Source organism: Ursus americanus, chromosome 25, assembly GCF_024610735.1.
Source record: "Ursus americanus isolate L20-20 chromosome 25, mUrsAme1.1.p, whole genome shotgun sequence".
NCBI lineage: Eukaryota > Metazoa > Chordata > Mammalia > Carnivora > Ursidae > Ursus > Ursus americanus.
In genome coordinates, this window is record NC_142151.1 from 43,746,124 (window position 1) to 43,759,091 (window position 12,968).

A 12,968-nucleotide genomic window follows, 5' to 3' on the forward strand; every position below is an offset into this window, starting at 1 on the left:
ACTACAGAAGTCGAACCTACGCCATGAGGGCTGGGGTGAGGGGCACTCAAAGAACTAGTCCCTTAATGCCCAAGAGGGGCTCTTCCCTTCCTGGGAGCTAGGATCCAAGGCATTTGGGCAAGCCAGGCTGGCAGGTGAATCCCCACTGAGCTGTGTGTCCTCGGGCTGCTTGCAACCTCTCTGGGCCTCCTTTGCCTCTGCCTTTGTGAAAGGACTTCCCCTGGCCTGCAATCCCAGGACTGAGCCGTCACTTCCCACTGACCTTTGTTGCCTGCGCCTGAGGCTGTGATCGCTTTCTCAGCCTCCCTTATCCCTCCCCCCAGGTGCGTGGGAAGGGGGGACCTTCGGGAGTGGGACTTCTGGGGAAGGGAGTGATGTCAGCCCTCTGAGTCAGGGCTGCCGCGGAAGTGGGAGTAGAGTTTGCCCCGCACATTCCACCCCTCCCCAGGAATGACAGCCACATGTGTTGACCTGGCACTCTGTGCCAGGCTTTGTGGGCAAGCTGGTGACAGCCAGCTCTCGCTCTGTGAGTTACTGCTTGGGGACAGGCTCCCTCTCAGCCAGGCAGGGGCTCCAAGGTCCCAGAGTGAGCGGCGGAGACACCAGGCCTCCTTGGGCCCTCTCTGCTTTCACGCAGAACGGCCAAGTTCAGCCCTTTCTGTGGTGTAGGAAAAGCAGTTTCCGCCCCTCCGCCGCTGTTCCAACCAAGGGCTTCTGTGTCTGGAGACTGTCGCCTGCCTGGGGTCCCCCCCCTGCGGTAGGACACAAGAGCCGAGGGGAAGGCAGGCTGCTCCAGGAGGAACAAGACAAGACGACTGATGGTGTCTGCAGAGCGCCCAACAGCACCCAACCCAGGCCGGGCTGGGTACGAGCCAGAGCAAAGATAGCGGATAAAGAAAATGGTCGCTGCCCTTGGGAGGCCTCCTACAGGGGTAGGACCTCCTACCCTAACCATGACGATTATTACAGCCAGCATTTACTCAGCACTTACTACAGGACAGACACTTCCAGTACAATAGTGCATCTCATGTCCATGCTGGGTGGGCTCCGCCCGCCTCCTTCCCACCCCGGATCAGTCCCCCTCCTCCTAGACCCCTTGTGGCCAGCTCCCTTCGCGCTCTCTGGCTTCACGGGTCGGGTTGGCCAAGGCTGGGGGGACACCAGCAGGAGATCCGGGAGGGTGGAAGGGAGGGCAGATATTTCTCCTGGGCTTCTTCCCTGCTGTCCTCCATGATTACAGCTTCTTCCATCTGTCACTCTCTTCTTCCTCCTGTCTTTCAGCTCCACGCAGGCACACGCCTCATCCTAGTTCTCCCTGCTTCCACTGAAAGGCCCATGTCCTGGAAAACCGCTCAGCCCTGGACAGACGGGTGGTTGGCCCCTCCGGCTCTGCCCACCCCTGACCCCTCCCTCCTTTCCGAGTTCCCTTAGCCACGCCCACACCCCCATAGGTGCTTCTGGCATCGAAGTCCATTTAATTGAGCTTTCTCTGGTGACTTTTGTTTCCTGTCGGGATCCTGAATGGCACCACCCCCACACAGCGCTGTGAGGCCAGCATTACTACTAATGTCTCCTCACAGATGAGGAAATTGGAGTGGTTGCATAGCTTGGTCAAAGTCACGCCATTAGTAAGTGGCAGAGCTGGGAGGCAAGCCCAGGAATCCCGGTTCCTGGGCCGTGCGCTGCCCAGCTCGTGTGTCCCTTACAGAAAGCTGAGGAGCCTCCTTCTCGGACGCTTCCGATGGAGAGATCCTAGGGTCTGAGAAAAGGGCTGCCCTCCCCTTAAAGCTGGGGGGGGGGGGTGGCATGACCTCCTATGGCCCAGGCTGTGGAGTTTGGGGTTGAGCCACATGGGAGGGAGAAGACAGGAGGAGCGGTGCAGGAGCCAACGGGCTGCTGGGGTAAGGGCTGGCGTGGAGGAGGTGACCCTCCTCACCTGCCCAGCAATTGGCCCCCGACACCCACGCTCCAGGCTTCCTGCAGAGCTTCCTGCGGAAGAGGGAAGAAGTTTCCAGCCTCACGTTCCCACGGGCCCAGTGATGGGGTGAGAGCCAAGAAATAAGGGGATGGGCAGAGTTCCAGTCCCAAGTGCTCATCAGAGCCCCCTGCACGGGCTGAGCAGCTAATCACCATCCTGGGTGCAGGAAAAGAACCCGCCCATTGGTCCCAGGCTAATAGGAAAGCTGGGTCCCAAACCAGAACCAGACAGAGACAGAGCCAAGGACAGCAACAGGGGTAGCCAGGCTGTGCCAGGGACAGAAAGGATCTGGCACATTCAGACTTGGGGAATTAGGGAAGGTTTCCAGGAGGAGAAAAATCTGGTGCACACATGAGAAGAAGAAGGATCAGGGATGAGGGGCTGTCTTGAGTCTAGGGTACAGTTATTTTACCAGGGAACAAGCTAGAAGAGATACCGAAACATCAGTGGAGTTGGAGGGGGTGGAGGACATCCCAGGGAGCAGAGCAGGGGGCTGGCAGGAGCCCCTGATGAGCTGACTGGGATGAGGGGTGAGATGCCCATTGGCTATTCCCAAACAGTAACAGATATTCCGCAAATTGCCTTCTGGGAGGAGTGGGCGGAGCAGCAGCTCTGCTTCTGTTATGCTGGGTGAGATGTGAGCCTGGGGCAGAGCTGAATTGCTGGACGGAGTGACAGAGAAGCTGCATAGCGCCACAGGGAGCCTTCATCTCTGCCCTCCAGCCTCGCCTCTAAATGCCCTTGGAACCTGCAGTTAAAGCTGTTGCTTACCTCCGGTGCTGAATTATTCATGAGCTGGGGGCACCCTGACCAGGAGACGGACCAGGTTAAAGCCCAGAGAGGAGGTGGGGCTGACATGACTAGACCCAGCTTGCTACCCGGGATGAAGTTGGAGCCAGGGCATCAGTGGGAGGGGACTGGAAGAAGGGACAGGACGCAAAGAACCACCCCCTCAACCGGGGAAACCCCCATCTCCCAACACAAGCTGTCTGAATTAGCTGCAGGAGGCTGGCCTCTGGCCCTGGTAAACGAGGGTTCCAGAAGGAAGATCTGGCTCTCATGGTGGGAGGGGTTATGCTGGAGAACCCAGACACTGAAGGGGTGGGCGAGACACTGAACCCAGGGGCGCCTGGCTGGCTCGGTCTGTAGAGCACACAACTCTTGATCTCAGGGTCATGAGTTTGAGCCCCACCCTGGGTGTAGAGCTTACTTTTTGAAAAAGAAAGACACTGAACCCATTAGGAGGGCAGAATGGGGTTGATCTGGCTTGCCAGTGTAGCCCAGTCCTAGCACTGTGCCTCGAGTATGGTTTGTACTCAATAAAATTTGTGGGAGGGAAAGAGAGGGAGAAGGGAGAGAGAAAGGAAGACCCCCCCACGCCTGGGAGAAATGGGTGCTGCTTCATTTCACGGGAGAGCTAGAGAGACGGTCCGGAGACAGGTGAGGAGGACTAGGACGGGGGCCCTTGGTTCCAGCCCCCAGGCTCTGGTCAGTAGGCCTCAGGCCTCTCCCCTCCCCACAAAGGACACTTGGCTGGCCAAGCCCACCAGGGGTTTCCCAGCTCCACCTGACGGCTGTGGAGAGGAGAGGATGAGGCTGGTTGGCCAAAGGACAGGGCACGGTGGGCCTGGGCCTGGGGCGGACAGCAGGCAAATGAGACGCAAATCCGTACGCAGAGCAAGGCCAGACTGGGCACACAGTGGGAACAGCAGGCAGGCATGGTTTTATTGACTTGTGCAGAGTCCCCTGTGGGCTGGCTCAGGCTGTGGGCAATGGGCACGGGGCTGGCTGTGCAGGGAGGTGGGTGGTGGAGGTGGGAGCAGGGCTGAGAGGGCTCGGGCAGGCACGGGAGCAAGTGGCTGCCCCGCCACTCAGTATGTGACGGACGTCTTCAGACTTGATTCCACCGTCTTCTTCAGGATGGTGTGGCAGCTGGAGCTGGAGCCAGAGCCAGATACAGAGCAGGAGCCGAAAGCAGGGCCCTGCCCAGAGCCCAGGATGACATTGGAGCCCCCAGTCACGATGCTGGAGCAGCTGGGCCCAAAGCTGCCTTTCCCGCCTCCGAGGCCACAAGTGCCCGCCAGGCCATCGCCAGTCCCTCCAGACGCGACGGTGCTGCCTCCACCCACAGCTGCCAAGAAATGTACCAGGGTCACAGCAGGGTCCTCGGCTCCCCACAGGGACCACTCTCCCCAAGCCCCCTGATACTCACAGATAGAGACCTGGCTGCTGCACCCCCCAGACATCCTGGCAGAGAAAGGAGAAGAGGTAGCATGCTCAGAAAGGCTGCAAAGAATGTGTCCCCAGGTATCTTAACCTCCCAGCAGATCAAATGCACCCGCAGCCCTGATTTTAAATCCCGCCCAGCAGGATGGGCTGCCCTCAGTGCTAGGACATCTCAGGATCCCCTCCAGCCAGGAGAGCACCAGGGCCCGGTCCATCCTCCTCTCCCACCTCTCCCATATTCCCAGGTGCCCACCTGCTCTCCTCCACCTCCAGCAGCCTGCGGTAGGTGGCGATCTCCACGTCCAGGGCCAGCTTCGTGCTCATGAGCTCCTGGTACTCGCGCAGCAGCCGGGCCAGGTCCTGCTTGGCCGCTCTCAGGGCGGCCTCCAGCTCGGCCAGTTTGGCCTGAGCATCCTTGAGGGCCATCTCCCCCCGCTGCTCGGCGTCGGCGATGGTGGTCTGCAGGCTGGCATTCTGGAAGGGGTGTAGAAATGAGGGAGAAAGTAGCTGCAAGTCCAGCACGACCTCCCAAAGAAACTACTGCGGCTAGAGCTTAGAGCCCAGGGTAGACCACAACCTTATGAGCTCAAAATTATCCACGGTCATCCCCCTCCCCCCGGTTCCTCTCATTCTAAGGGAAAGCATTGCCCCTTCTGCTTCCTTAACTCCTGGAGTGGGTTGAATAGTGTCCCCCAAAAGGTCATGTCCACCTAGAACTTCAGACTGTGATCTTATTTGGAAATAGGGTCTTTGCAGATGTAATTCGTTAAGGGTCTCAAGATGATATCATACTATATGGAGAATGAGCCTTAATTCCCATGAACGGTGTCCCTAGAAAAAGATGACAAAACACAGAGACAGATACGAGGGATGACGCCACGTGACAATGGAGGCAGGGGCAGAGTGATGCAGCCGTAAGACAAGGAGCGCCAAGGATTCTCGGGGCTGCCAGAGGCTAGGAAAAGGCGAGGAAGGTCTCGCCCACCCCGCTCCTTCAGAGGGAGTGCACCTGCCAGCACCCGAGTCCACACTCCAGCCTCCAGAACTGAGAGAATACATGGTCTGGTGTTTCAAGGCTCCAAGTCCGTGGTACCATGTTACAGCGGCCACAGGAAACTCATCCCTCAGCACCCGTTCAAGTACTTTGTCCTGTTATTAAAGGATATCAAATCACGTGCCTCAGTTTTTGGTTTGACAAATACACTCTGTACTTATCTCTCTGATCTGATAGAAAACTCCCAGAAGGAGAGCAACATCCGCATCTAACTGGCCGTCCAGCTGACTGACCCCTGAGGGTCAGGAAAGAAGGCATTCCCTAAGGGCTCTCATTATTCTATTCCCATTCTAGCCTCAGTATTCTATTCTATTCTAGACACAAGCACCCCGTGGGGGGGGGGGGGGCGCGGACATCATCTCTACTCTACAGATGAAGAAACTGAGATTCTGAAAAGCAGTGAGTGGAGGAGCTGGGTCCCTAACCCAGGACAGCTAGCTGCCAGCTAGTCCCCCAGCCCAGCCCGCGGGGCTCTGCCCAGGGCTGGCACAGGGGAGTCCAGTCCGTCATGTTTGTGCAGGAAAAGGAAGAGTAAGGGGGGGACTGTGTTCCAAAAGGGGTTCTGGGGGCGCCTGGGTGGCACAGCGGTTAAAGCGTCTGCCTTCGGCTCAGGGCGTGATCCCGGCGTTCCGGGTTCGAGCCCCACGTCGGGCTCCTCCTCTATGGGCCTGCTTCTTCCTCTCCCACTCCCCCTGCTTGTGTTCCCTCTCTCACTGGCTGTCTCTATCTCTGTCAAATAAATAAATAAAAAATCTTTAAAAAAAAAAAAAAAGGGGTTCTGGCAGGCAAGGCGCCTTGCAGTGTGCCCGAGCTGTGGTTCCCAGCTGTGGGGACGTGGTAGCCCTCCTAAGTGCGGGCTGCTGGGCTGAGATGCTCACAGTCACTTGGGTAAACTGAGTCAGAAAGTGGGTTTCTGGGCTCCACCCTTAGAGGCTGATTCCCTGAGTCTGACAGAGGCCTGGGAATCTGCATTTTAATAGACACACACACACACACACACACACACACACACACACACGGAATTCCAAAGCAAGGAATTCAAATGTATGGGCAAAAACACTGTGGCAGCAAACTGAATAATAGGACCTGGTCACCTTCATCTCGGTCCCCCATCGCATGCCAAAGGAGAGCAGGTGGGGATGGGTGGAGACTGAGTCTGGGCTTTGAATGACCTGAGTTCCAAGGGCTTTCCCGGGAGGGCCCCGCTTGGGAGTAGACGGGCCATGCACGTGCCTTGGGAATCAAGCTAAAGTGCTTGAGGAAACCGCCCGACTCTGTAGTCTCAGCTCTCAACCCTCTGCTGATCCCAAAACCGATTCGATTCTTCGGGTTTGGGGAAAGTGAATGCAAAGAGACTTGAAAGCTGAAGCGTCTGTAATCCTTCACATCTAGAAGTGAGGGCTCCGGGACGAGCGAGGAACCGCGTCCTCTCCATCCTCCTCTCCCCGCTCCATCCCACGCCAGGCCCCAACAGCATCACCTCCAGCCTGCGCAAAGATCTGCCTCAGGAGGGCTCACCGTCCCCCCCACCATTTCACCTGCTTCCCGAGGTCCCGGCTCTCACCCTCCCCAACACGGGACCCAGGAAGTCAGCCCCTGGCCCTAGAGTCTCCACTGGGCTTGAGGAGTAAGAGTAAGGAAAGACAAGAAAATAGGACAAGAAAGATGGATCGACCCTCTCGCCTAGGAGCCAAAACCAAGGTGTACGCCTGGCCATGGAAGGCAGCACGAGCAGCGCCCCCTGGAGTTGTTCAGTGCAGAACGCACACAGGCTTGAAGTCGTAGGAGGGAGGCCAAATTCCTCCACGATGGGGCTTGAAGTTCTCTCCACCGGAAGTATCCGAAGCTCCAGCTAGTTAGGAAACCTGCACGCAAAGCCCGCAGTGACCCTGGCACAAAGGTAATAGCAAGGGGCTGGGGAGCTTGGGAGCCTCAGGTAATAGCAAGGGGCCTGGGGAGCTTGGGAGCCTCACCTGCTTCTTGAGGTTCTCGATCTGACTCTGCAGCCTCTGGCTCGTCTGCTGCAGCTGAGAGATCTGGACTTTGGTTTCCTTCATGCTGTCCCCATGAAGCCGGGCAGATGCCTGAAGCTCCTGGTACTGAGGGGGACGGAGGTGACACCATTGGTTGAGAGGACCCTCGCCTCTGACCCCAGGACCATGAGAAACACCACGTCCCCAGTTCTGTGCCTCCTCACGTCCTCACTTGGAACGCGAGTTAAACGCTGAAGTGAGGACACGGCGGGATGAGCTTGCAACAGTCCGGGCTGGTCTCGCCCGGTTTCCCTGCATTGCCCGCTCCCGGAGACGGGAAGTGGCCGTGCCACCCAGCCCCGGAGCTCCAGGGAGGTTATCAGAACTGCCCCAAGGGGACCAAGGTGGACGACCACTGTGGGGCATGGGCAGGGAGACCCAGCCTCTTCTCGCCCAGTGCCGCCCCCTGTTCTGGCACCTTTGTCTGGTACAGCGTCTCCGCGTCGGCTTTGCTGCTCCGGGCGATCTCCTCGTACCGGGCGCGGACCTCGGCGATGATGTCGCTGAAGTCCAAGCCTCGGTTGTTGTCCATGGACAGCACCACGGACGTGTCGCTGGCCTGGGTCTGGAGCTGGCCCAGCTCCTGCAGGGAAGACTGACTCAGTGTCCACCTGCCCCCACTCCCTTTCCCCCTGGAGTCCCAGGCAGGGGGGCAGGATGCCTGACTTCCTGCCCATGAATCCATCAGGGGCAGCCCTCATTCCGCTGGGTGGTTGAGCACGCCCTGCCCCCTGTTGTGTCCTCATCTGAAAATAAGGGTTGTAGGAGGTGATGTCTAATGCCCCTAGCAACTTGGACATGAAAGGTAAGTGGCCTGCAAGCTCGAAATCTCCTGGTCCCCATCACTCCTCTGACTGCTTATCACACCCTCTCGCTCTCCTTCTCCTGCTCCAACCCCCATGGCCTCCTTATTTCCACAAACATACCAGCGCGCCCCTGGGGGCCCTTCCCTCTGCCTGGAACCTCTGGTTCCAGCTGCCTGCTTAACTTCCTCACCTCCTTCCAGTTTTTGCTCTAACTTTATCTTCTAAAGAAGGCCACTCTGACCGCCCTATTTGAAATTACCACTGCCCTACCGCCCCACACACATTCCTAAGCCCCCTGTCCCTGTTTGCCATAGCGGTTTTCCTGTTTGCGTAGCATAGATCACCTTCTAACATATTATATAATTTACTTCTTTACTAGGTCTATTGTTTGGGATTGTCTACTGTCTACTGTCTCCCAACAGACAGTAAGCGTCGTGATTTTTGCCTGGTCATTCACTAGTGCCTCTCCAGTGCCTACCAATCCACGCAGTACATTCTCAATGTTTGTTTGTCAAATGACTGAATGACTGGATACCAGGCGTTGCCTCCCGGCCACTCCCACTGTAGCCAGGGAGGCTGCTGGCCCTGTCCCCTCCCCTCACTCCCGCCGGCCCTCAGCAGACCACCCTGCACTTGGCAGACCCTCACTTCTTCATAGAGTTGCCTCAAGAAGCAGATGTACTCTCGCAGAGACGCCAGCTTGCCTTCCAGCTCCATCTTGCTCAGGAAAACCCCATCCACATCCTGGGGACAGGAAGACAGAAACCATGTACCCCCACTTCCTATTTGTGGGTCCCACTCTGGCTCAGGAGTTCTGTTCGCACACTGCTCAATACTCACCCGCAGCTATCCCCAGAGACCCATTCCTTCCTCCTCCAGCCCCCCTCGCCCTGCTCTCCTTTTGCCTGACACTGGCACACACCGCCTTCAGGAAGCCTTCCCTGATTACTCTCAACCAGTTCTGCATCTTCCACTCCCTCCCCACCCTCTCCCACAGTGACACCCAGAGCTCATCATATGGTCCTTCCATCAGATCTTGTTCTGGGGTCCCTGTGTCTACATAGGTGTCCCATTTCCCTGGGGGTCCCCTGCGGGCAGCCTGATGCCATGTGCTGCATTAGGCTCTCCCACCCCCCGCCGTCCCAGCCCAGGACTGAGCTTTGTGCATGGTGGGTGCTCGGGATCCGAGGGAAGCAGCTGACCCCCACCGTCACCTTTTTTAGGACCACAAAGTCGTTCTCAGCTGTGGCGTGCCTGTGGGCCTCCTCCTCATACCTGTCAAATAGGTACAGAGGGACGCTGCCTGAGGTTGGGAGATCAGAGCCCATGCCTCTCCTCCAAGCCCGACCTCCCTGAAAAGACCCCCCTTGCCACCATTAGACACTCCCAAGCAGGACGCATAACCAGCCCGCTCCTCGGCCTTTCCTATCAGGAAGTCATTGTCACATCCTGGCTACGTCCGTCTCCACTCCTGCAGCTCATGTCCACTTAACCACACGAGGCCACTTTCCTTCACGTCTCTAAGGCACATTCCAACACCTTTTCTCACTCGCTCACAATCATCATGTGAAGCAGGCAGTTTGGCTTTCGTCAGAGAGATGACACGGCTTGCCCAAGTCATCGATAAGTAGGTGGCCCCAGCAGAGCTAAACCCAGCTCTCCTGGGCTCTTTCCAGCACCCGCTCCGCCTCCCACGCCATCCTCGCAGTGGCCCTGGGTGGTAAGAATACGCTCCCAGCTTACAGACGGGAAACCGAGGCCGGCGAAGGTAAAAGGGTCGCTGTGTGGCTCGCGGCCACCAAACCCAAGCTTCCTGTTAGTCCGGGGCTCTCTCCACACCACCAGGTGACCTTGGTGGGGAACCCAGAAACACAGCCCAGCTGTGAATCATGCCACACGCCTGGGGATGGTCCCACTAAATGGATTCCCTTCCACCACCAGACCAGAGAACATCTGAGTCACTGTAGCCTACAGCCTGCTCAACAGGAATTTATCGAGGAAAAACCCGCTGAGGCGTTGTTTAAAGAAGCCCCTCCCAGCCCTGACCCGAAACGTGGCCCTCGCAGCTGGGTCTGTTGGAACCGACGCTCTCCAGACCTGGGCATCGGGGACTGTGGGGCCTCCTTACCTGCCCCGGGGGGGCACCCGGGAATCAGAGGGAATGGGCTGCGGAGGGGAGGCCAGTCCTGTGTCTCTGGCAGCTCAGCATGGGGGAGGCCCTCCAGCTGCCAGCCCCGATCCAAACCCTCCCGGACCCCACCCGGGCCCCATGGCGCACTGGGGTTTGCCTACTTGGCCTTATACTCCTCCTCCTGGTCCTGGCAGGACTTCAGCTCGGCATCCACAGCCTTTCGTTCACTCTGGAGCTGCTCCAGTCGCCATGTGAGCTGGGCCAGGTAGCCCTCAAAGAAAGACTCCAGGGCCGGGGCGCTGTCGCTCTCCCCCAGCTGCTGCAGCAGCTCCCACTTGGTCTCCAGGACCTTGTTCTGCTGCTCCAGGAAGCGCACCTGCCGCCCAAGCAGAGGCTCCCTGAGGCTCCCGTGGGACTCCCCGGCCACAGGCTCTGGCAAGGAAAGCCTCAGGGGCCCTCCTGTCTGCCCACCTTTCCCCTACCCCCCAATGCAGCCCGGGCAGGGGCAGCCTCACGCCCTCCCAGGAGACTCTGAGTGCATCAAAATGATGGCGAACGGCTAACGGGAGAGGGTCTACTGCTGAACGGCTCATCTCTGTTCCTGAGCCCCAACCACAGAACAGTGGGGCCTCCGCATAACCAGAGAGCCTGTAGTTAGACCAGGAAGGACTTTCTTTGCTGCAGAAGTGATGAGAAAAGTGGTAGCAGAGCAGACTTACCCATTCCCAAATCCATCGAGAACAGTTCCTCCGAGGGAGGCAGAGACAGGGGCTTAGCTGAGTGGACCCTCACCTTGTCAATGAAGGAAGCAAACTGGTCGTTCAGGGTTCTGATCTCTCGGGTCTCCTGAGTCCTCACCACCTGGAACTGGGGCTCGATCTCAATCTTCAGTGGGGTCAGCAGACTATGGTTGATGGTCACTTCCCGGATGCCGCCCGGAGGGCACAGGGAAAGCCCGGGCCCACCACGGCCCACCCCAAACCGCACGCCGGGTCCTCCCCCTGATCCCCAAGCCCTCCCACGAAAGCCTCCTCTGCACCCCCCGAAGGAACTGAAGCTCTTGCTGCTGAAGCTGCCCCCGCCGCTGCGGCCCCCCGGGCGAGCAGAGCAGGCTGAGTGAGCGCTGAAGCCCCTCCGGGTCCGGCACGACACGCGAGACATGGCAGAGACGGAAGGTCACACAGCTGCAGACAGACAGACGATCATCGAGGTGTGTGAGTTCCTGCCCCGAGGCCCCAGCACGAGACTTTTATCCCCTCCCGGGCCTGGGCTGGGCCTCGGGGAGCAAGATGCTCGTGGCCTGACTGTGTCTGTCACTGGCTCCTGCTGACCTATTCTGACACGCCTGGAGAACAGGGGCCCAGCACATGCGGAGGCCAAGGGAGAGGAGGCCCAGACCCTGCCCTCGGAGCTCCCAGGCCGGCCGGAGAGCTGGGCAAGTCCCAAAGACAAGGAAACAGCCAGAGACCTGGACTCCAGTGCTGGGGGTGGGGAGCGAGGGCCCCCGAGCAGTCACTGACAGTCATTCAAGGAAGTTTTCTCGGAGAAGGAGATGGGGGATGGGGAAGAAGAGACGGGGTTCAGAAGGAGCATCCGAGTGCCCTGACGATGCTGGACAGAGGAGTGTGACGCTTCTCAAGGGAGAATCTACCTACGGTATTGGAGAAGGGAGGCACTTGGCAGCACGAGGAGAAGCTACGAGGTTAATAAACGTGTTATTGTCGTCTTGGCTAAAAGACGCTCCGGGATTTGGAAATGAAACAGAAAAACAGGGTGCCCAAGTCCCTTCTCTTGCTCAACCCAGCAATCATCCACAAGGCACCACCCCACTCAAACCAGGCATCTCCATCCAGGATCTGGGCAAGTGGCGCATTTCCAAGCCCAGCCTGTGTCCCTGCTCCTTCCCCAGACGTACAGCGCCAGGCCCATCCACTTGGGTCACACACGGCCTGGGTCAGGTTACAAATCAGAGGCACCAAATATCCCTTGGGGTGCTGGGAGCAGACACGGATACTTCGGGGTTCCCCCAGGATAGATTCTGCCTCTGCCCTCTGGTATTCCGTGAGCCCCCACCCAGTACAGAACCCTTGGGAGAAGGCAACCAGACACCACCACTGAAACTCCTCCATTGCTGGCAAGCAGGGTGGGGCAGCTCTGGCTTCTAGAAATTTCTAAAATTCCTTCTTTACATGGTGGGAGGGTTATTTCTGCCTGCCTCCCAACTTGCTCTTAGAGCCTAGTGGCCCCCAAAACTAGGAGACTGGGCCTTCGATAATGCAACTGAAAGCAAGAACAAACAGGGACTCAGCATAATGAACACTCAAGACACGTGCTATGAGGAAGTCGGTCCTAGCAATGCACCCCCAGGCCAGGCAATGGTGAGCAAGTCTCCCCTCCCTGCAGAGGATTAGAAGCCCCTTCCTCCTTCTTCTAGCCCCACCTGGCACACCCCCGAATGAAGCTGAATGACACATGGCCTCAAGGGAAAGAAGAGGTGGGGTTCCTTCCATGGGGAAAACAAAAGAGATCAAGGGACCGAGGGGCCAGGTGAGGAAGAAGAGAGAAAAGATTGAAGCAGGAGATCTGAATGCACTGAAGAGAGAGGGGCAGCATGGAGCAGGGTCCAGAAAGAGAATCTGGGAAATGGATGGGATCCCATCGTGGACCCACCTCCAAACCCAGGCGCCTTCCTTCCAGGCCCCATGCATGTGTTTGAGAAACATCTCTGTGGACTGGACTC

The 12,968-nt window shown here is 58.1% G+C and overlaps 1 protein-coding gene across 2 annotated transcripts; it reads right to left on the minus strand.

Moving 5' to 3' along the window:
- Window positions 1–3,849: 3,849 nt before the first annotated feature.
- KRT78 (keratin 78) lies at window positions 3,850–11,389 on the minus strand. Of its 2 annotated transcripts, none has more exons than XM_045800772.2 (9): window positions 11,021–11,389; window positions 10,390–10,604; window positions 9,312–9,372; window positions 8,746–8,841; window positions 7,710–7,874; window positions 7,232–7,357; window positions 4,458–4,678; window positions 4,191–4,225; window positions 3,850–4,109 (listed from the first exon to the last, which is right to left on the minus strand). In XM_045800772.2, the coding sequence occupies exons 1-9, from the start codon at window positions 11,387–11,389 to the stop codon at window positions 3,850–3,852; spliced, it is 1,548 nt and encodes a 515-aa protein (XP_045656728.2). The 2 variants fall into 2 exon arrangements, with proteins under 2 accessions (XP_045656728.2, XP_087711561.1); XM_087855435.1 differs by having other exon boundaries at window positions 8,740–8,841.
- Between the last annotated feature and the right edge of the window lie 1,579 nt (window positions 11,390–12,968).